At 42.9% G+C, this 20,519-nt stretch overlaps 1 protein-coding gene and 1 long non-coding RNA gene across 4 annotated transcripts; one reads left to right on the top strand and one right to left on the bottom strand.

The window, feature by feature from the left end:
- PRSS23 (serine protease 23) lies at positions 1–9,085 on the bottom strand. Of its 2 annotated transcripts, none has more exons than XM_028832623.2 (2): positions 8,745–9,085; positions 1–1,550 (listed from the first exon to the last, which is right to left on the bottom strand). In XM_028832623.2, the coding sequence occupies exons 1-2, from the start codon at positions 9,083–9,085 to the stop codon at positions 386–388; spliced, it is 1,506 nt and encodes a 501-aa protein (XP_028688456.2). In that variant the 3' UTR covers positions 1–385. The 2 variants fall into 2 exon arrangements, with proteins under 2 accessions (XP_028688456.2, NP_001038202.1); NM_001044737.1 differs by lacking the exon at positions 8,745–9,085 and adding an exon at positions 8,501–8,554 and having other exon boundaries at positions 287–1,550.
- On the top strand, positions 8,685–19,947 carry LOC144334440 (uncharacterized). 2 transcript variants are annotated; one of them, XR_013404247.1, is made up of 3 exons: positions 8,685–8,820; positions 9,251–9,412; positions 18,893–19,947. It is a non-coding gene; the product is annotated as an uncharacterized LOC144334440 (long non-coding RNA). The 2 variants fall into 2 exon arrangements; XR_013404246.1 differs by having other exon boundaries at positions 8,773–9,165.
- Positions 19,948–20,519: the final 572 nt, after the last annotated feature.

The following is a 20,519-nucleotide window of genomic DNA, read 5'->3' as shown; positions in this document are numbered from 1 at the left end:
TTCATATCTCTTGTATGCCAAATATTTAATATAAACCTTTGAAACAAGTTCAGATGAAATAAAAATCAAAGTTTTCAAAAATGTGAAGGATTAACTTAATTGTCAAATATTCCTCATTGCCCCAAACATCAGTATTTTTTTATTTCTATGCAAAAGTATGCCTTCAAACTGCTTAAATGATATATGGTATGATACACAAACCGGTTTTCAAATAATAAAGCCAGTCATCTTGCAATTTTAAGAAATTAGGTAAAAGATTATACGACATATTACACACACACACACACACACACACACGTGTGCACGCCAATGACAAAAAACAATTTGGCCTCTCCTAAAATAAGTCCATGAAGACTCTTAACTGTTGCCAGGAAGGAACACTGTGTCACCCCTCCCTACAATCCAGGTAGTTTCCTTTAATCCAATAGCAAATCTGGGCATATTTGAGTGGAGTGATTCTAACAGCCACGTTAAAATCCTGTGGGGAACCATTCATGTCCACCCACTGGTGCCCTGAAAAAATGCCAATAATTTTTCGCTCCCACTTCTGCTGCTGTCTCTTCCACATCCTCACATAGACCCCAGACCCGCTGGCCCCTGGCTGGGCATCACATTGCTGGTAGAGCAGGTCATAGGTCTCATCTTTGACGTCGCAGAAGCGATACACCAAATTGCCTGGTCGGTCATTATCATAACCAGAGAAGTGGATTCTGCCCCCTGGCAGCTGCTTAGCAGGAGGGCTCACCCCAATCTTCATAAATTTTCTCTTGTGGGGCTTTTTGAGTTCCAGGAGGGCATAGTCATAATCCATGCCGATGTCGTTGGCATTGCCCTTGATCCAACCCTTGGGCACATGGGTGCGTTTCACCCGGATCCACTGAAATTTCATCTTCTCGGGCATGGCTGAAGTGGAGTCATTGGCCCCTCGACCACCATCTTTAAACTTGGGCTTCAGGAAGCCCACTCGAAGCTTCTGGGTTCCTTTCACATAGGTTTTTCCATCGTGTATGCAGTGGGCAGCTGTGAGGACATGCTTCTCTGCCACCAGGGTGCCGGTGCAGCCTGTGGATAACTTCACTGATGTTGAGAAAGGGTAGTTGAGCAGGAAGTCCTTCCCAAAAATGCTGAACCTGCTGTCATAGCCATAAATCTGCCGCTTCCTCCGAGACTTTCCTGAAGACCCTGAGTCTCGGTGTTGGGCCCCACCTCCACTACTGCTGAGGATGTAGATGCCCACCTGTGTCTCCGTGCGACTGCCATTGGCATAGAGCGTTTCATAAGACAGATATTGCTTGGCCTCTTCATAAGTGGGCAGTGGAGTTCCCTTATGACACTGGGGTCCACATGAAGAAGATACTTCCAATTTGGCTTCGGCTCCAAAGTCTGGCTTGGCTAAACTGAGGGTAGACTGGGGCAAGACGACAGGGAGGCGGTATGCAGGCCAAGTGGGTTTCCAGGGGGCACTGTAAGGGCTCACTTGTCCAACAGCACAGAGCAGAAGGAAGAGAAGGAAGAGGAGCCCTGGAATCCCTGCCATGCCGAGCACTGTTCTGTAGAAACAAAGACAAGCAGGTCAGGAGGGCAAGGGCTGAACATTCATTTACTGCAGACAGCAAAGCCCAGCAACAGGCCTGTCATTGTTTCTGTCTTTGAACCCTCCTCAGGAATCAGGGTGTGGAGAGGAATCCTTAGATAACGGTCTCACTTTCAATGCAAAGGCTCGACCTTAGGAACGCTCCTGTGGCTGGGTGCCTGAAGTGAAATTGGGTGTTCCTTTTTTTTCTATGTTTAAGATGCCCCTAATGATGGTAGACTACAGAGCAGCATGCATAAAGTCATTAGTCCCCTGGCTAATTGAATGACTGGCCCCAATTTCCATGTGATTTTGAGCCCTCTTTGTGCTTGATTCTAAACCTCCTTCTCTTCTACCTTCCTGATGCCCCTGCCTTTCCCTCGTGCTTCTCTCATTCTCATTGTAACATGTACTTGGATATTTTCAGAGCAACTTCTCAGAGCTCACTCAGAGGGTCAATTTAAATTACATGGCTTACTGAGTGACTGAGACATCAAAGAAGGACCGCTCCACAGTGTCACAATTACCACCACTCCTATGGTTTTTAAATGATGGTGCATTCGAGAAAGGGTATGAGATTTTTTGTTTTTGTTTTGTTTTTTGCTTTGAATTTACAACAACCTTTACTATTATATATATTGAGTTCCAGAGTGGCTAGGCTTCTAATAAAATATTCCTTCTTCCTTTGGATTATGTCGTACACTACCAGGATCTTTGTCAATATCTAAAGTTCTAATGTTGCATCCAGCTATAACACTATGACTGTTACCATTGGTTACTTTTTCAGTTGTTGGTATCTGTATTTCCAGCTAAATCCCTTAAATTTGGGCATGTGCTAACACTTAACAAAGATTTGTTAAATGGATGCTTGTATTAATGGAAAAGTGAATGAATGTTGCATGCTGACTGCTTATGACAATGATGTACATGGATGATGTGGTAGCTCAGAGAAAGAGCTTGAGGCCAGTTGTGGGAGTAAGAACAAGAGAGGCCTTCTAGGGGAAGTGATGCTTGAGAAATAATATGCCACAGCCTCACTCCAACCTCTCAATATAGAGGACCAAATGTATAATTTGGCAAATGCACCCATTGTTTAGAAGCAATAGGAGTCCTAGTAAAGGTGACACTGTGGAGCTGTCCCTCCTTGATGCCTCGGTCATTCAGTAAGCTGTGTAATTTAAATTTACCCTCTAAATGAACAAATTGCCCTAGAAATTTTCCAGGCATCACCTGATGTTTCAGATGGGTACTGAAGTTGAAAAGAAGTCTGCTAACATAAGACAGAAGGGGATACTTAGGGAAGGGAAACAAGAGTCTGTGCAAGGGCACAGCAACATGCAACCATGTGAGTAATTTTGGGAATCACACTGAGCTCAACAAGGGTGGAGTAGAGGAAGTGGTGGAGGCAGCAGGTAAGAGCTAGATTCTGAAGGGCTATGTGTACTAAATGAAGAAGTTTGGATTTTACATTGCAAGGTATGTTTAAATGCCCCAGATCAATCATCCCACAACAAAAACAACAAGGAGGAAGACTGAAAGTGCTTTCGTAAATGTTTAAGCATCAGTTGGCTCTCAGTGGCTCTGACTCTTCTGGTTCAATAGAAGCTGACTCGGCAGGTAGGGTAACTCATTCACAACCAAGCATCCAAAAACAAGGAGCCCGAAGGGGTAGGTCGCGGGAGGCTCTCAGAACACAGCAGAAGTCAGGAAGAAACTGTTTTGTTATTCTCATTCTCTTCCTGTTTGAGAGTACAGATCTACTGACAACTGTGGGTGCCTTTTGCTCCCTTTTACATAAAACTAGAAAATCCCAATGACCTGACGTAGTATAGGGGAGTGTGCCTATTCTCATTCCCAATATCCACACTGTGTTTCTAAACTATGTGTGTGCCCCACCCACCTCTGGGACCTTTTTGCTTGACTCCTCTTGGCTTCCACTTCTGTCAGGGAGAATAGGGATAGGAAAAGAAAGAAATAAGGTCCTGGAAAAGCCGGTTCCTTGGGACTCCCTGATTCTTTGAAATTCTACTTGTCTCCATCTTTCCAAATAGGAAGGGTCCCTGAGCCCTTTTGTAGGAAGGACATACATTTATTTCTTTAAATCCTTGAAGTCATGGGACGCCTGCATATGTGCACACACGTGTTTATATGTGCTTGTTGGGAGTACTGCCAAGACTAAACGTTCTAAGTAGACTAGGAAGGGATGCCAACACTAGCTGAGTCCTCCTCACCAATGGAGAACTGGGCAGTGAGATGGGTGTGGTGACGACAACCCTTTAGGAGATCTGTGGGGCATGGTTCTGTCTGATTATTCCCACCTACTGGCTGAGGATTCATCCTTTGGCCTTATCCAGGACTTGAGCAGCCTTTTCTCTATGTAAGTTGCTGTCTAGGTGACCAAATGCCCCACTCACACCAGAATCCCTGCCAAGTGTGACATGGACTACGAGGAGTAATAGATCTCCCACACGGCTGTATCTTGGGCTCCAACGCACCATCCTCTCCTGCCTTTGAGTAATGTGGGGAATGGTAATGTGGCTTACATTGAGCAGCAGACGTGGTAAGCCAAGTTTTACTTCAGCTTATCTTAAGAAAGAAAACACAGAATGCAGAGGTCCAAGCTGCCAAGTGTTCTTGTTTTTAAAATATGATTCTTGGGGGAGACAGAGTAGGAGATGAGGTAGTATTATACTGTGTATTATCATTAGCTACAGAGAATATTTTCAATGTGCATGAAGAACATGGCAGTTACAATATCCTCTTTCATTAGCCACAGCCTTACTCCAACCTCTCAATATAGAGGACCAAATGTATTCTTTGGCAAAATGATGAATGATTATGTCTCAAGAAACTTTGCGATCAGTTATGAATCACAGAATCCTGTTAGAGAATGCTAAAGAGTCTACTGTATGATAGAATATGACTAATTCAGAGTTCTTACAACTTAAATTCTGTTCATTTAGCCAGGAGTGAAGGAGAAGCCAGCCATCTATAAGAAACAAAACAAAACAAACTGCTAACCCAACACGACAGTGTGAAGCTTTAACTTTGAAGAATAAACTTTTCGGAGACTCAAAAAGTCCTAATTTCTATTAGTTTGCAACTCTGCTTCCAAGTTCTCTACATTACTTACTTACTAACTTGTGTGATGACTTTGTTCTGACAGCATTATATATCTTGCTTAAAGCTTCCATGTAACCCTAAAAGTTATAAAATTGCATTTAAAACACTTTAATTCAGATTTAGAAATGAATGCAGACTTTTAGAAACGAATTCCCATCAAATTATTTCAAATGGTTAGGCTTAGATATTTTTAAAATATCTAATCAGAAATTAGAAGATACAGCTGTAGGTTCTCAAGCCCTTAAATGGGTTTAAACTGATGTCTGTATTAAAGCTACAAGCTTCTTAAGTTGCTTAGTCCATTACCAAATGTTTATTTAGGGTGGTTTAGAAATTCTTCTGAATAGCATCCTCAACCAGATGGTCTCTTTAGCTGGTCTTTTTAGCTCTGGTCTTTTCAGGTCCAGGATTCCCTAATTTTATAATTTTCCAGAATCACAGAAGTCCAGGTCAGGGACGATGCTGTCTACAGTGTCTGTACTGTCATTTATGTCTCAAGACCATTGATTCATGGAATTATGGAGGGTGGAGGCAGAGGAGGGGGAAAGGAAAAGGAAAATGTATCACGCTAATCTCTCACTTATCTGGCAGACAAGGTTTCCCTGATCAGTCTGCAAGAGGACCACTGTTTGAGAGAATGACTTAACTCCATAGCAAAAAAGCGCTGGGAGGGAAAACCTCATCTTTAGTTCATATATTCTCTATTGTACAAATTGTGACTCCAGCAGAAGGCAGCTTTCAAGAACGGAGTGGAGGGATGGCTGGGTGTGTATGCTCTTAAGACAGGCCCCAAAGAAAAGCCTGAGGAAGAAACAACACTCCTGTCCATTAAGGGTCCTTCCTGAGGCATTCGCAGCCTGCCCTGGCTCATCCTCATTAATAACACAACAAATGATGCGCAACTGTGACGCTTTAAAATTAGGTTTGTGGATTTACATGAATTTCTCAACTCACATGATAATGGATTAATTTCTCAGAAGACAAATAATTATTGCTCCCATTTGTATAAACGCTGGGTAAGCCTGTGCTATACCTGTTTATTTAAACATAAACACTCGTCTAAGGCATAAACAGATGTAATGAAAACATTCATAATCCCACACCTGGAAAGGTAACTAATGAGTTATATAATTTTAAATTCTCTCTCACCCTCATAAATGAATGAATCACCATATCCTTGCAGAGCTGCCTGAAAGACTCACACCTTAAAAATGGAATGAAGATTTTCAAATCTTCTCCTTTTACCTAAGTCTGGATGAAGAAAATTTAGGTCTATAACATTTCACCTCTAGGAATAAGCTTTTGCTGAATAAAGATTCCTCATATACATAAATTATCTGCTAAGATTTCCAACTAAGTGTTTCCGTGCATCATTTTACCTAACTGGCAGGGAAGAATGGAAAACGAAGGTAAGAAAATATTTTTTCACCATGCTTAGTAATACAGAAACTATTCATTTTCCAGCTTTGGGTATCTGATTCATAAATGGGTTACACATTCCACCCTCCATCACTCAATATGAGCCACTGTCTGAAAATATTTATACTTTTTGAGGATGCTGCCACTTCATAGGCCCTTGGTGGTGGGACTTCGCACATTTAACAGATATGCAAACAACAATCTCTTCGGAGTCTGGGTGCAGTGACTACTATCTCCTGCAAGGCACTTTAGTCTTGAAAACTGCAACAACACAGGTCTCCTCAAGAGGGCCACTGTTTGAGAGAATGATTTAACTCCTATAGCAAACAAGTGCTGGGAGGGAAAACCTAAGCCTTAGGCCATGTATTCTCTATTGTACAAATTGTGAATTCCTGCAGCTGCTATAGACAGTAATGACAGAAAGAAATGGCAGGAACGTTTGCAAAGATACAGGTTTTGGACACCATTTGGAGAGATGACAAAGGGTCTTCCATGGAATCAGTGGTCAGGGATATGGAACAGTGAAACCATGCTAAATCCTAAAGCAAATGGATAAAAATGAACCAAACTCTGTGAATACTCTGCAGTCAGGCTTGTTCTCGTTTTCCTGAGTCACAGACCCTGTTAAGGCAAAACAGACCTAATCACATAATAGTTTAAGAATTACAGTCTTGTACAGGAAACTGCAAGGCACTTAAAAGTCCAGCAACCCTAAACACAATCTTGTGGTCAAATGAAGTTTAGCTTCTTCTCTATCGGATTTTAGGTAAACTACATTGAGCCTGGGATAAACCTGGCAGGCGAATAAGAACAGAATGCAAAATAACCTCCTAATGTTGAGAACATGAGAAACAAATTCCCTGGAGTCTGTGGGAGTTAGGCATGAATAATGCCTGGTGGATGAAATCCTAAGGGATCTATGAGAAGAGAGATGTGGGAGAACCTGAGACTATTAACCATTGCAGACTGGGGACAAAAATGTTCTCAGACACATTAATGGACACTTACGCTACAGCCAGAAAATGCATCCATATTCACCATCCAGCTGAATAAGTCGTGTTACAAAAATGAGATCCGTATTAGCTACCTTGGAAAAAGGCTTCCTTCCCAGTTTAGACACAAGAAAGGACAAGTTACCACTTGACTTTAACTAGGAAAACTGCAGAGGAAAACTTTTCATATGCAGATGGGGTGCAAACGCTTTCACAAATAAACATAGTGGCTTCTGGGGGCATTTTCTCAGTTCCTTCTCCCCACTTCACCTCCAATCCACTCCTGACAGACTTCATGGTAGACACGGTTATAAACCTGTTGCAAATACCCTCATGCATAAGTAGGATCTTGAAACAACATGCAATAAATATCCTGATACTACTTTGACATAGGGCTTTTGGCCACAGCTGACTTCATCTATAAATTCAATTCTTTCTCACATGACCATGTGAAGAGGATTCCGGCATTGGTCTACCTGCTCCTAAGGAGCGCACAGGGAACCATCAAATTTAGTTTCAGGAGCTGAGAGAAGCAAGCCCTGTTCCAATACCTACACTGAGTTTCTGAATTCTTAAGGATGTCGCCCAGTAGGCAGTAAAACAAACAGAATTTTTATCAGCTGCTTTCTTCTGAGGTGCTGGAAAGCAAACCTAATTTGTATTCTGGAGGGGAGTGGTGGTGTTCCTTCATCTGAACAAGTCTTCTCCCGCTCCTTTTAAAACTTGAAAACTTTTATTTAAAAGTTAACTCGTGAATGCCTACAGGCAGAAGAACTATTTGCTTACAACAACTGTGGTTAGTTGAGACTGTAATGTCTAGGGTTAGCACCCCCGGAACGCACACGGGCATCCACTACGGCTCCAGAGAAAAGATTCTACTTCCCAGCCTGTATTTGCTGCACTTTTGCACTTCTCTTGCTTGCTCAGGTGTGTTCACAATCACATGCCCAGGGTTAAAAATTAATGTTCAGAACTTGATGGAATCGCGTATATGCAAAACTCAAGGAAAAGAAGTAGTGGTGGTGTGTTGGGGGGTGCATGGGGGTGTAGCCATCGCCCCTGCCGAAGGACAGCTTGCCGAGAGCCGGCTCTCTCGCTTCCCAACCAACATCCTGCACTCAAGACAGTAGTCTCAAAATCTTCTTTCCCCATCCGTTTCATGGGTAACACTGCATGAATCCAAATGCCCTGCAGCCCCCGCTGTCTCCCCAGAGCTCCTTCAGGCCCCCAGCCCGCGTCCTGGAACACCGAAGACGGCCCTGGCGAAGTCTCCGGTGCCTCCAGCAGCCCGCAGTTACCCCACCCCGTGCACACCCGGCCCTTTGTCCCGCTCCTCCCGGCGCCTCGCCTCTCCCGCTCCCGGGCGGACGCCCTAGTATGTGCCCGCACTCACCCGCGCCGAGCAGCCCGCCCGGGCCGCGGCTCGCTGCGCCGCTCAGACAGGTGTGGGCGCCGGGAGGGAGCGCGCGGCTCCCATGCCTGCCCCGCCGCACAGCCGAGTGCGAGCGAGCGGGCGAGCAGCGCAGGCAGCTGGCGGGTCCGCCCCCCGCGCCATTCGAGGCCCGCCCGCCCCGCCTCCGGCCTCGGGGAAGCCGCGCGGCCGCCGCCCGCCCCACCGCACACAGACCGTGCCCCACCTCCCCTCGCCGCCCGCCTGCGGCCGGAGCAGGGTCGCGCAGCCCAGAGGGCCCGAGGCCTCGCGGCCTCGCGCAGGTGGGCCCCGGTGGCGCGGCAACACTCGCCAGTCCCGGCCTCTCGGCGCCAGGCAGCGCCGGCTCTGGCGGTCTCTCCTGCCCGGGACCCGCGCGCCGTCACCCTTTGAACATTGCGCATCCCCGGGTCTGGGGCGCGGCCTCCTGAGCAAGACTAAGGCCTTCGCTGCTGGGAGCACGCTGCCAGCTCGCAAAAAGACCAGGTCCCCTACAAAAGGCGACCCCTCCCGCAGCAGCCTAGAACTACGGGGCCACACCTGATGCATGGGGAGCCCTGGGCAAATTTGAAGAATTTGTTCAGAACCTGTGTGCACCCCACCCCTACGTACACTTTTAGCGCCTTAAGGTGTTGACCGAACTCCTAGTTTCTCCGGAGAACAGAAACCTATATTCCCATGGTAGGGCCACCAATGCTTTGCATTTCCTTACAGCACCCAGTGTTCTGCGTGGAGCCCAAAGCACCGGGGGTGCTTGGCAGCTTCTGGGCGGCGGGCTGGCGGGCGAGCCCACTGGCCTCAGTTCTTCATCGGGGCACCAGCTGGTGGAGCCACCTCCTCGTCCAGTGGGCCTGCTTCCCTGAGTCACTCCAAGCGGTCGGTATCTTGGTGGTGGTGGTGGTTGGGGGCCAGGGTAGGGGGTGTGCGGGGAATTCTCTCCTAACCAGGCTGGAGACCTAGCCATTTAAGGTCCTAGTGTTAGAGCCTTCCTATTTAACATAGATTACCGTGTATTGTGCGTTTTCTGTCAACTAGCTTTACATATAGGCCATTGTGGTGAAGAAGGTGCAGAGATTACACTGATTTTATAAGGAACAGGAGGTTTGGAGAGGTTTAATGACTTGCCCAAAGTCACACAGCTACTGAATGGTAGGACAAGATTTTGCACCGAGCCTTGCTTTCTATCAAGCTACTTAGCTTTCCTTTCTCCTATCAAAGCCTGCTCTCAGAAAGGGAAGATGTAAAGTACTATTTCACAGCAAGGTGTTACTGATATGCCTAATACATTGGCGTTTACAATTACTTTTAAATAAGAAAGCCCTGAACACATTATTCTGTGGTCTTTTCTTTTTGAGACAGGTCTCCCTCTGTAGCTCATTCTTGAGTGCAGTAGCGGGATCATAGCTCACTGCAGCGTACACCTCCTGGGCTCAAGTATCCTCCCTTCTTAGCAAGGATTACAGGCGCAAGCCACTGCTCCCGACCTGGTGTTTCCTAAATAGAAAGGAAACTGGTATTTTCCACCATTTTAAGGGCAAAATTTTCTTAGACCTTTCCAGGCTTGGCTTCAATTGTTTTATTTTAAAATGTCACCTTAACATATATAGACAGGCCAGGCTCAGTGGCTCACACCTGTAATCATAGCACTTTGAAGACCAAGGTGGGCAGATTGCTTGAACTCAGGAGTTTGAGACCAGCCTGGGCAACATGGCAAAACCCCATCTCTATAAAAAATACAAAAATCCTAGCCAGTTGTGGTGGCACACGCCTGTGGTCTCAGCTATTTGGGAGGCTGAGGTGGGAGGGTGGCTTGAGCCCAGGAGGTGGAGGTTGCAGTGAGCTATGATCACCACTGCACTCCAACCTGGGTGACAGAGCAAGACCCTGTCTCAAAACACACACAAACACAAAACCAGATATAAGCTTATGTTACAGCTTTTGAGCAACTTACAAATAAAACCAAAACAGATAAAAATTTTCTTCCAGAATAATAACATTGAAATTAGTAACGTTTCCTGGACAACTACCAGCATTGCATGGTACTGACAGCTGAGGCGTGGGTACCTTTGAGTTCCCTGTGGCTCTACCACTCTCATGGTGTGTGAGGTGCCCAATGCAGACTCAATTCTCTCACCTCTTTCCTTCGTTCCATCTACCACATCTCCTTTGCCCACACCATATGTCATTGCAATGGTCTCTCTTGACTCTAATACATTATTTAGGTATTCGTGCTATTTCTTTCTTATTAACATAGCAAGTGAAGTGGTAACTCTTGCTGCCAAAGACTAGTACGCACAGGTGCTGCAATCAAGAGGCAGTACTTGGTATGAGATAGTCATCCCAATGATCCCGAATGTGTTTATATTTATCTTTTATTATAAACATTTTAAAAATTAAATTGAGGCACTCTAAGGGTCTGTAGCTCCCGATTGAAGAAACACCATTAAAAGATAAGTATCTTAATAGAGGAACTGGAGGTATAGCTGGAAGGAGGAGAAGAAGGGAGAGATTTATCAACCATGCTCAAGTCGTATTAGAGTTACTTCAATCCAACAAATATATATTGAACTAGACCTATTACATGGAAAACATTGCGCTAGGCACAAAATTAAAGAGATGGCAATAGGAGGACCATACAGCAACATAATTAAGAGTGGCCAGTGGCATCTGACTATGGGGTACCAATCCAGGGTCTGACGCTTACTAGTTGTGTGGCTTTTCGCTTAACTTTTCTGTACCTCAGTTTCGTCCACTGTAAAACCAGGACTTTCTCATGGAGTTCTTTTAAGAATTGAATGAATATACATAGTGTGCTTTGACAGTTTCTTACATGGAACAAGCCCTTAATGTTAGGAATTATTGTATTTATCACGCTTGGCTCTGCTTGGAGTGTAGTCCTCCAGTACCACCTCAACCAGCTTTGACATTCATTGCTCATTTTTTTTTCCTAGTAGTTGCAGTGTTTCAAGGTAGAGTCATGGAGAACAAGATGATTATTCCCATCATTCAGAGAGAAAAACTGAGGCACAGAAGGGCCCAGGAGCACAATAGTCCCTCAGCTGGTCTCAGGGACTACTGCCTACTATCCAAAGAGCTAATAGGCGGGACTCTAACTACAGATGTTCCACGGGGGCTCAGGGTTTGAACATTCACCACTGGCTTTTGTTCTTCCTTAGAGCTGCCAAGAGTAAAATGAGAGGCTACTTCCTGGCTGTTAGATTGTCACCACGATTGCCATAAGGATGAGGATAGAACTGTATTTTGACCTCTGAGACAAATGACCAGTGTAAACAGCAGTTGTCTTCAGGCTAAGCCTAGAGGTTTGCTTTTCTTTTTGTACTTGTCCCATTTCCCTCCCTGGCGGGGAAGGGGTAGGGGGAACCAAAGCTGAAATCCTTACTGCTTCTTAAGAACTCAGTTCAACTCTATAATTGTAATTCCCAAATACTTTTTATATGCATAGCAATCGAGTTGTTGAAAATGCATTCAGGGCAAAGCCCACACATTTTCTGATCATCCACTCTGTATAAGGTTATTTGGGCTGTCGGGGAGAGAAAGCAAATACCCCTCAGCTCGAGGAATTTATGCAACAGACATAAACAAAATCAAATATAGGAGAAAGCAAGATATTGGCTGGATCAGGATACAGACGTGAGCTAGAGAACATGAAAGAGGGAATCATTAATTCCCACTCTGGCAGGTGCTGAAAGCTTCTCTGAGGTAGAATTTTAGCTGAAGCTCAAAGCATAAAGATCTGGACATTATCTCACTGTGTTCACGAAACTACTTTGTAACATAGACAAGAAGAAAAATATACACTGTATAGATGAGAAAATCAATGCATAAATTAAGGGAGCAGAACTAGGACTAAATTGTAATTGTAGCTATGCTTAGGAAATGCATACTATATGCCAGGTACTGTTGAGTATATTTTATTATGTGTAATCTTTAAGACAAATAGAGAAGCTATGATTTTCTTCATTCTGCAGATGAGGATTCTGAGGTTCAAAGTTTTAAAATAGTATACTGGGTGCCACACTACAGTACAAAGGATCACAGCTGTGACCTCTGCCCAGTCTGCCCCATTCTTTTGCCAGATTCCATTGTGTTATATTGCTTCCCAGACTTGCCTTTTCCCGTGCTGACAATAAGGAGGTTGCATCAGTTTCTGATGTCACTCTAGCTCTAAGTATCCTTTTGATTCTATCTTGCTTTTGTTCCAATTATGTAATAACTCAATAATTACCTGTTAAATGACCCCAAAGCAGGAAACACGATGGGACTGAATGATACTTGGAAACTTAGGGTGGCATGACCAGCACCAACTCTAAACTCAACCTCAATTCAATTTTAGTGCTTATTTTTCGTAAGACCAAGATCCATATGTAGCCTCAACAATTTAAGTCAGTTTGAAAGTTATCAAAAAGGATTATTTCTAAGGAGATAAATGGGCATATTTCAAAATCATTTCCATATGGTTTCATATTTCTTTGATGATAATAACAAAGTATTATGTGGATTTTGTAGTTTAGTCAGTAAGTGGGGGTTTTCGGCTCTGTGTAGTGAGTGAAAAGAGAATTGGAATGAAAGTCAACACAGGGTGGGGCATTCTAAATGTGTCTTGGCCATAGAGGTGCTGTGTGACCTTGGGTAAATCACCACACTCATTGGCCTTAATTTCTTGTCTATAGAGAGCCCAGATAACCTGCTGTTACAGTCTATGAGCTTATGACATAGTAATCCTTATGGGAAGATGATCTACATCATTTTTAAATTTTGGGGCACCCATGGTGCCTACCGTGGGATCCTGGAGTAGTGAAGGATGTGAAATTCTGTGGTCAGACTGACTTGGATTCAACTTAGAATTCATTTATTTGTTGGATGAATGTGGGCAAGTTACGTGACCTTCCGAGCCTCACTTTTCTCATCTGCACGATGGGACTGATTTTGGGCTGTTGTAAAGATTCAGTGAGATAATCGGTACAAAACCCATAGCATCGAGCTCAGCACAAAGTAAATTCTAAATTGACAATACCTATTATTATTATTATTATCGTTACTATCTCTGCTGCTGCTGTTACTACTGTGAGTGCTCAATAAATGTTTTCACAAATTGTTGAATAAATAAATGAATATCATCAATACTAAAAAGTTTAATCCAGACTTTATAAGAAAAAATTTATCCCAGGACTCCTGTTGACACCCCCAAATCTTGTTGTCTTTGGTCTGGTCTATAGGCAAGAGAGTTTTAATACTGAATTTAGGAAGAATTATAGATTCAGATGAAAGCCATGGTTGTATTTTTTGTCTCCTCCTCCAATGTCCTCTGTCGTACCATCAGTTCATTCATTTAACAATTACCTATTGAACCATGAATATTACAAGGTTTATATACTTGTCAGTATTTTTTTTTTTTAGGGCAAAACCACATTTTTCTTATAATGCAGGTTTTAAATGTTTCTATGGTAAAAAAAATAAAACCCCCATAGTAAAATTCCATAATAAAAACAAATTTTACAAGATAAACCACTCAAATCTCTACAGCACTTAATACAGAAAACAAATATATTTGTATTACATTCAAAACTTTCTAAAAATTTCTATTTTTGTTAAGTATACTTATTACTCATTCTAAGTCTTTGGAAACATAGGTAGTCAGGCACTCTGAATGTAAATATATGAAGGTGTCATATATAAACGCTTAACAGGTAAAATCGTTGTAGGGTTAAATTGTCATATTGGTACATATGGTGGGAAAAAAAGAGCTGCACAGCAAGGAAAAGCTTTAATCCTACTTAGAATATGTCAATCTAAAATTATCAGAAAGAAAAATAGACTTGAGTACTCACAATTTCCTGTATACTCTGGGCACTATTGTAAACTGAAATATTAGGAACATTTTGGAATAACTATGTGTTTCTCATTTTCTCTGGTCAAGTATGAAGAGTCTCCAGTGACCTGCGTGGGGTTTCTCTGATCTACTCTAACTTGCATACTGGATCTTATGATCAAGAACAATAGAGAAAATGAAGATTTTATATTGGAATTTTTTTCTAAAATCTTTATAACTTTAAAAATCTTTTATGGAAAATTCTTGTTTTATGTTTATATTTATCCATAAATGTTGGATTCTCTCTTTACTCTTTTATAAGGAGTAAGCTTTCATGTGGTTCAATGTGGGGTCTGGATATTTGAAATTGGGTCTTTTATGAGGTTTCTCCTTTTCTTTCTGGAAAATTCTATTCATCCTTCAAGCTCAAATATCAGCTGTTCTCTGAAGTCTTCCAAACCCTTTGGTACGAGATTTGTAAATTTATGTTTTTTAGAGGGTTGTATTAAAATTATATCTTATGTTGTAATTATATGTATTTACCTGTTGAAACTCAAGCCGTCCAGAGCTCCTTGTGGGTAGGAAATCTGTCTTGTTTTCCTTTATAGTCTTTCTAGTTTTCTGCTATAGTCTAACAGAGAACCTGGCTCTTTGCAAAGGCTTATTTAATGTTAATAAATGATTAAATAAATTAATGAATAAAATTCTAATTAGTTAAAAATATTAGATCAGAAATAATTTAGCTTGCCAGCCACTAGGAACAGGACACAGTGAGTGTACATGAAATTTTACCACTGGGGCTCCCACACTCTCCAGAATGTAAATCTGAACTTCCGTTTAAGATCTGTTTCCCATTGTTTCCTTACAGGTCATGTCAGACAACAAATTCAGTTTCCACTTGGTCTGCTAATTACATTTCACTACTCATGCTATGGCTACATGTTGGCATTCTAGGTGCCATTTGTCCATGATTTATGGCATTTGACTGGCTTTCTGCAGAACTCTTTGCAGTATGCTCTGAATTTGGCCCCTGCAGGGTGTTCGGAGTTGCTCTATGAGGGAGTCCCACAGGATTATAGAATGCTGTTGGACAATATCTGTTTCTCAAACTCTATTCCCTCCCACACTTCTGGAAGAGTTCAACAAATTGTAAAAAAGGTAGTTAAATATGGATATTACCATTTCAAATACTCTAAGAAGTCTTGCATAAAGAAGTCTAGTTAAGTTTGTTTATCTCAAAGGTGCCCACTCTTATTTGACCAAGGAATCCTTTTTTCAATACAGAAGTAACATTTCATACTATATTAGCCTTCTAAGGAACAGAATTGGAGCTCAGGAGCTCAAGACCAGCCTGGGCAACATGATGAAACCCCATCTCTATAAAAAACACAAAAATTAGCTGAGCCTAGTGGCACATGCTTGTAGTCCCAGCTACTTGGGAGGCTTGAGCCTGGGGGGTCAAGGTTACAGTGAGCTGTGACTGTACCACTGTGCTTCAGCCTCGGTGACAAAGTGAGACCCTGTCTCAAAAAGAGAATGGAGTTTGAGAAACATCATCCATAAGTTTACTCCACTTCTGTGTTTTTGCCTTTCTTTCTTTGTTCATACTTGAAACTCTTTCTTTCATACCCATCTGTCTACCTTCTATCTGTTTTTCAAAGGCCTAACACAATGTTACATCTTCTACAAAGTATTTTTGTTGGCCTTTGTTTTCCCATAAGACTTTCTATAACTTTCTCATGGCTCTTGTAATTTTATTTGTTTTATTTTCAGCTTATGTTTCTTCTCCCCTATTGTTGAATACCATGAGTTTGCATCTCTGGCCTACACCTTTTTTGGTAGGGTGTATTATTCAGGGTCTTGGCAATAGCACATTTCACCCTAGATTGGTTCAAATGAAGATACTTTAATGAAGTGGCTACTTACGGAGGTGAAGACAGGGTAGAGGGAACAAACAAGCCAGAGAGGCATCCAGGGTCTAGCAACAGTGAGGAGCCATCACTCCTCTGGGCAAGAGGCAAAAAGGAGGAAATGCTGTCCCAGAGCCCAGTGAGCACGAGCACCTTGGAGGGAAGCCTGCTTCCAATTGCCAGGTAGTCCAGAGAGTTGCAGCTGCTGCAGAAAATGGCTCCCCAAGGATGGAGGGAGTTGGAAAGAAGCACCCTGACCTCTTCTCTTCCTACTCTGATCTCCCGAGGCCTACCAAAGTCAGCTCACAAGGGAGTCGGGTTGGCTGTCTACAAGGACCAGCCTTCTGGGCACAGTGCAGGGTAGAGAAGGTTGGAGAACTCATGAGAGGGAGGCAGACAGAAAATAATCAGCACACTTGGAAAGCCTGCTTCAAAATAGGGGTAGTGACCAGTACTTTCCTCACAGGGCTGTAAGGAGATTATAGGGATTTCATTAGAAAATGCATCCAAATATTAGCATATTGCACAGAGCCTGATTCTCACATTATTTTAGCTATTGATAACAACTCTGTGAATAGCTACTGGTATAGCTGATTGAGGAAGATGTCATGCATTGCTTATTTTGCAGCTCTTACACATACAGCACAGGCCCTCTGAGCAGCAGGGCCATGAATGGATGCCATCAGGTGTGCCATGGGTAGTCACTTTGAACAGAACTCACAGGGAAACTAGTTTGGCTGTTTTGACTGGAATCATCAGTCAGTCTGACCTTGAAAACAGACGGCAGTGAGCTGACTTTAAAACTTATTTTTAACTTTCAGCAGATTGTTCTGGCACTTCTTCCCCACAGTCCAGGCCTCTAGGTTTTCCTTTGTCTCTTTGTGGAGGTGGGAGCTGCTGAAAAACAAGTGAGCTTGTGAAGAGTGCCTCACAGCCATCACTGGAAATGGCACCAATTTGTCACATTTGAAAGCCAGCAAGAGGGGGCTGGCCCAGGGGTTCAGCAGGGGGATTTGTACCTATAGAAGCAAATTGCTTCCTCCTTTTTCAGAAGAGTCACCTGTTTTATTTCAAACACAGGATCACCTGGCTCCTTCAGCCCTCAGCACACAGATTAGGGAAACCACAAGAATAATCATCCTTGTTCTTTTCACTTCAAAGCCCTGCAGAATGCCACAAGGGCTGGTTCTCCCATCTGACACAAGAGAGGCCCTTCCAGGGCTGTGCTGGTTTAAGAAATCCCTTTCCTGGGAGCTGGGGGAGTGAGGTGGGACTTACCACATGAAGGCAAATCTGTGTCAGACAGGGAAGCCACACAGGTACCCTCCACTGCAGCTCTGCGCCTGTTCTCCTGGAGAAAGGGTGAGTTTGCAGAGTGACAGCTCTGTGGAACCTGTCACACTAACAGAGGCAATGAAGGTCACACTGGGACGAGATTCCAGTACTGACACCAGCAGCTGCAGGTAGGGACTTCCTTCAAGGAGGAGTGACTTTTTTCTCCCAGTTTCTGGCAGACAAAAATTACTGGGAAAAAGCCCCTAGATCCTGTGGGATCTGTAAGTAGTTGCTCACATTATCATCCCTGCCCCTGGGAAATCAAGACATAAACCCAAACTCTTAATAAATGGCTCTGATGTCACTGCACCCACAAGCCTCACACTTTCTTAGTGGGCCAATCTTGAGTCTTCTGGCTCTTCCTGGAGCACACAGATATTTGGTCTCTTTGCTCAAGGCTGGCAGGGGTGCTGTTTGGGGAATTGTGTGCAGTCAGGGTGAGCACAGAGTCTCCAGATGAGAAGTGGGTCCACTCCATCAAACAGCAGGGTGATAGGTAATACAGTGGTTTGAGGATCATGCTGCCAATAAAAATGGGCTCTTCCCAGCAATGTGACACCACTCCAAGATGACATGGCAATTTTCCTTGTAATGTGAAAATGAAAAAGTCACTTGGCTGCAATCCAGGAAGACCCAGGAAGTCTAAAGTACCTAAACTACCATGACCTCACAGTTGTATAAATAGCATTTTGGAAAATGAGGTTATCCAAGCTATTTACTCTTTCAGGACAAGAGATAGCAATCTCTCTCTCCCTCTCTCAGTGCAATAAAATTGAACTCTTAAATCCTTAAAAACCTTCCTGCAGGAAAATTAAAAACAAATAAATGACAAGCCTTTGATTTGTTAACCTAGCTTTGAAGGGTTGATTGCGGACTTCAAGGCAAATTCCAGTCTTGGTAGCAGTCCCCCAACCCCAGCTACAATCTGTGATTTTATTATCAACTCTTTCATCCTCTGCCCAATGATCTCCAAGCTTCAGGGAAATGAAGTTCACTCAAAGATTGGGTATTCTTGATCTAAGCATGATAGGTATCAACCTTTGCATTTAGTCTGATCCCTATCTGACAAGAGAAGAATGAGTTAGCTAATAAAATGGTTTCATGTAAAGTTATAGTTTTAAATAGTATAGGTTGGTGCAAAAGTTACTGCGGTTTTTCATTGTTGAAATTTGCCATTTGATACTGGAATACATTATTAAATGTTATGTTATATATCATTTTAATGTACATTCCTTAATGTTTTTTGCTAATGACTTACTTGCTATTTTATATTTATTTTAGACTATAAAAATGATGCCAGACAAAAAGCAAATTTAAGCAATTTTCTTATTTGAGTTCAAAATGGGTTATAAAACAGCAGAGACAATTTGCAACATCAACAACACATTTGGCTCAGGAACTGCTAACGAAGGTACAGTGCAGTGGTGGTTCAAGAAGTTTTGCAAAGGAGAAGAGAGCCTTGAAGATGAGGAGCATAGTGGCTGGCCATCGGAAGTTGACAACAACCAACTGAGAGCAGTCATTGAAGCTGAGCCTCTTACAATGACACGAGAAGTTGCTGAAAAACTCAACATCTACCTTTCTATGGTTGTTTGACATTTGAAGCAAATTGGAGAGGTGAAGAAGCTCAATAAGTACCCATTCATAGGTGCCTCATAAGCTGAGAAAAAAAAATGTCATTTTGTCGTTTCTCTTATTCTACACAACAACAATGAACCACTTCTTGATCAGATTGTGATGTGCAACAAAAATGGATTTCATATGACAACCGATGACGACCAGCTCAGTGGTTGGAACTAGATTCTTCTAGCTCCAAAGCACTTCCCAAAACCAAACTTGCACCAAAAAGTCATGGTCACTGTTTGGTGGTCTGCTGCCAGTCTGATCCACTACAGCTTTCTGAATCCCAGTGAAACCGTTACATCTGAGAAGTATGCTCAGCAAATTGATGAGATGCATCAAAAACTGAAAGGCCTGCAGAAAGGTCAACAGAAAGGGGCCCAATTCTTCTCCACGATGTCGCCCGAATACACATTGCACAACAAATGCTTCCAAACGTTGAGCAAACTGGGTTACAAAATTCTGCCTCATTTGCCATATTCCCCTGACCTCTCACCAGCCAACTACCACTTCTTCAAGGATCTCGACAGCCTTTTGCAGGAAAATGCTTCCTCGGCCAGCAGGATGCAGAAAATGCTCTCCAAGAGTTCACTGAATCCTGAAGCACGGATTTTTACACTACAGGAATAAACAAACTTATTACTTGTTGGCAAAAATGCGTTGATTGTAATGGTTCCTATTTTGTTTAATAAAGATATGTTTGAGCTTAACAATAATAACTTAGAATTCACGGTCCAAAACCGCAAATACTTTTGCACCAAATTTACTTTTGCACTTTTAAAAAAGTCCTTATGGCATTGATATAGTTGGAGTCCATCTTAATAATAATCACTTATAATTTACCACGTGCTAGATACTTCCCACTCCTTATTGCGTTTGACTGGATAACCCTGAGCAGTAGTAACTCAAATCCATCTTTTTACTGGCAAGAACCTGAGGCTCCAAACAGTTAAGTAACATTCTCTGTTCAGAGTGTTGGGAGAGAGGATGAAAACCCAGAACACTCTATCCCAGATTCTCATATAAAGTTCCCTATGTTGTTTCTGTTAAGATGCTTTTACATGCAAGTAATGGAAAACCCCAATTCATTCTAGCTTAAAAAATAATGAAATGAAAAATCAAACCAAGAAGTTCAAGGTCAGGGTGGCTGCAGGTGAGGGGCACTCAAGGCACCCTCTCTGCTTCTCTTGGGGTCCCCTCTTCTGTGTTGGCTCAGCCCTCAGGCTTGTGACAAGATGAAGGGAGAAACAAGCAAACATCGTGTATAATTATATCCAGGAGACAATCA

The sequence above is a fragment of the Macaca mulatta genome, chromosome 14 (assembly GCF_049350105.2).
Source record: "Macaca mulatta isolate MMU2019108-1 chromosome 14, T2T-MMU8v2.0, whole genome shotgun sequence".
In the NCBI taxonomy this organism is placed as follows: Eukaryota; Metazoa; Chordata; class Mammalia; order Primates; family Cercopithecidae; genus Macaca; species Macaca mulatta.
This window is presented reverse-complemented; position numbering and strand designations above follow the sequence as displayed.

What these genes read in the sequence shown, in the direction of transcription:
- PRSS23 (XM_028832623.2), bottom strand. Translation starts at nt 9,085, where the DNA reads ATGCATCAGGTGTGGCCCCGTAGTTCTAGGCTGCTGCGGGAGGGGTCG. An exon ending in CAGGCGGGCGGCGAGGGGAG is followed by an intron (nt 1,551 to 8,744) that starts GTGGGGCACGGT and finishes TTGTTTCTACAG; the next exon opens with AACAGTGCTCGGCATGGCAG.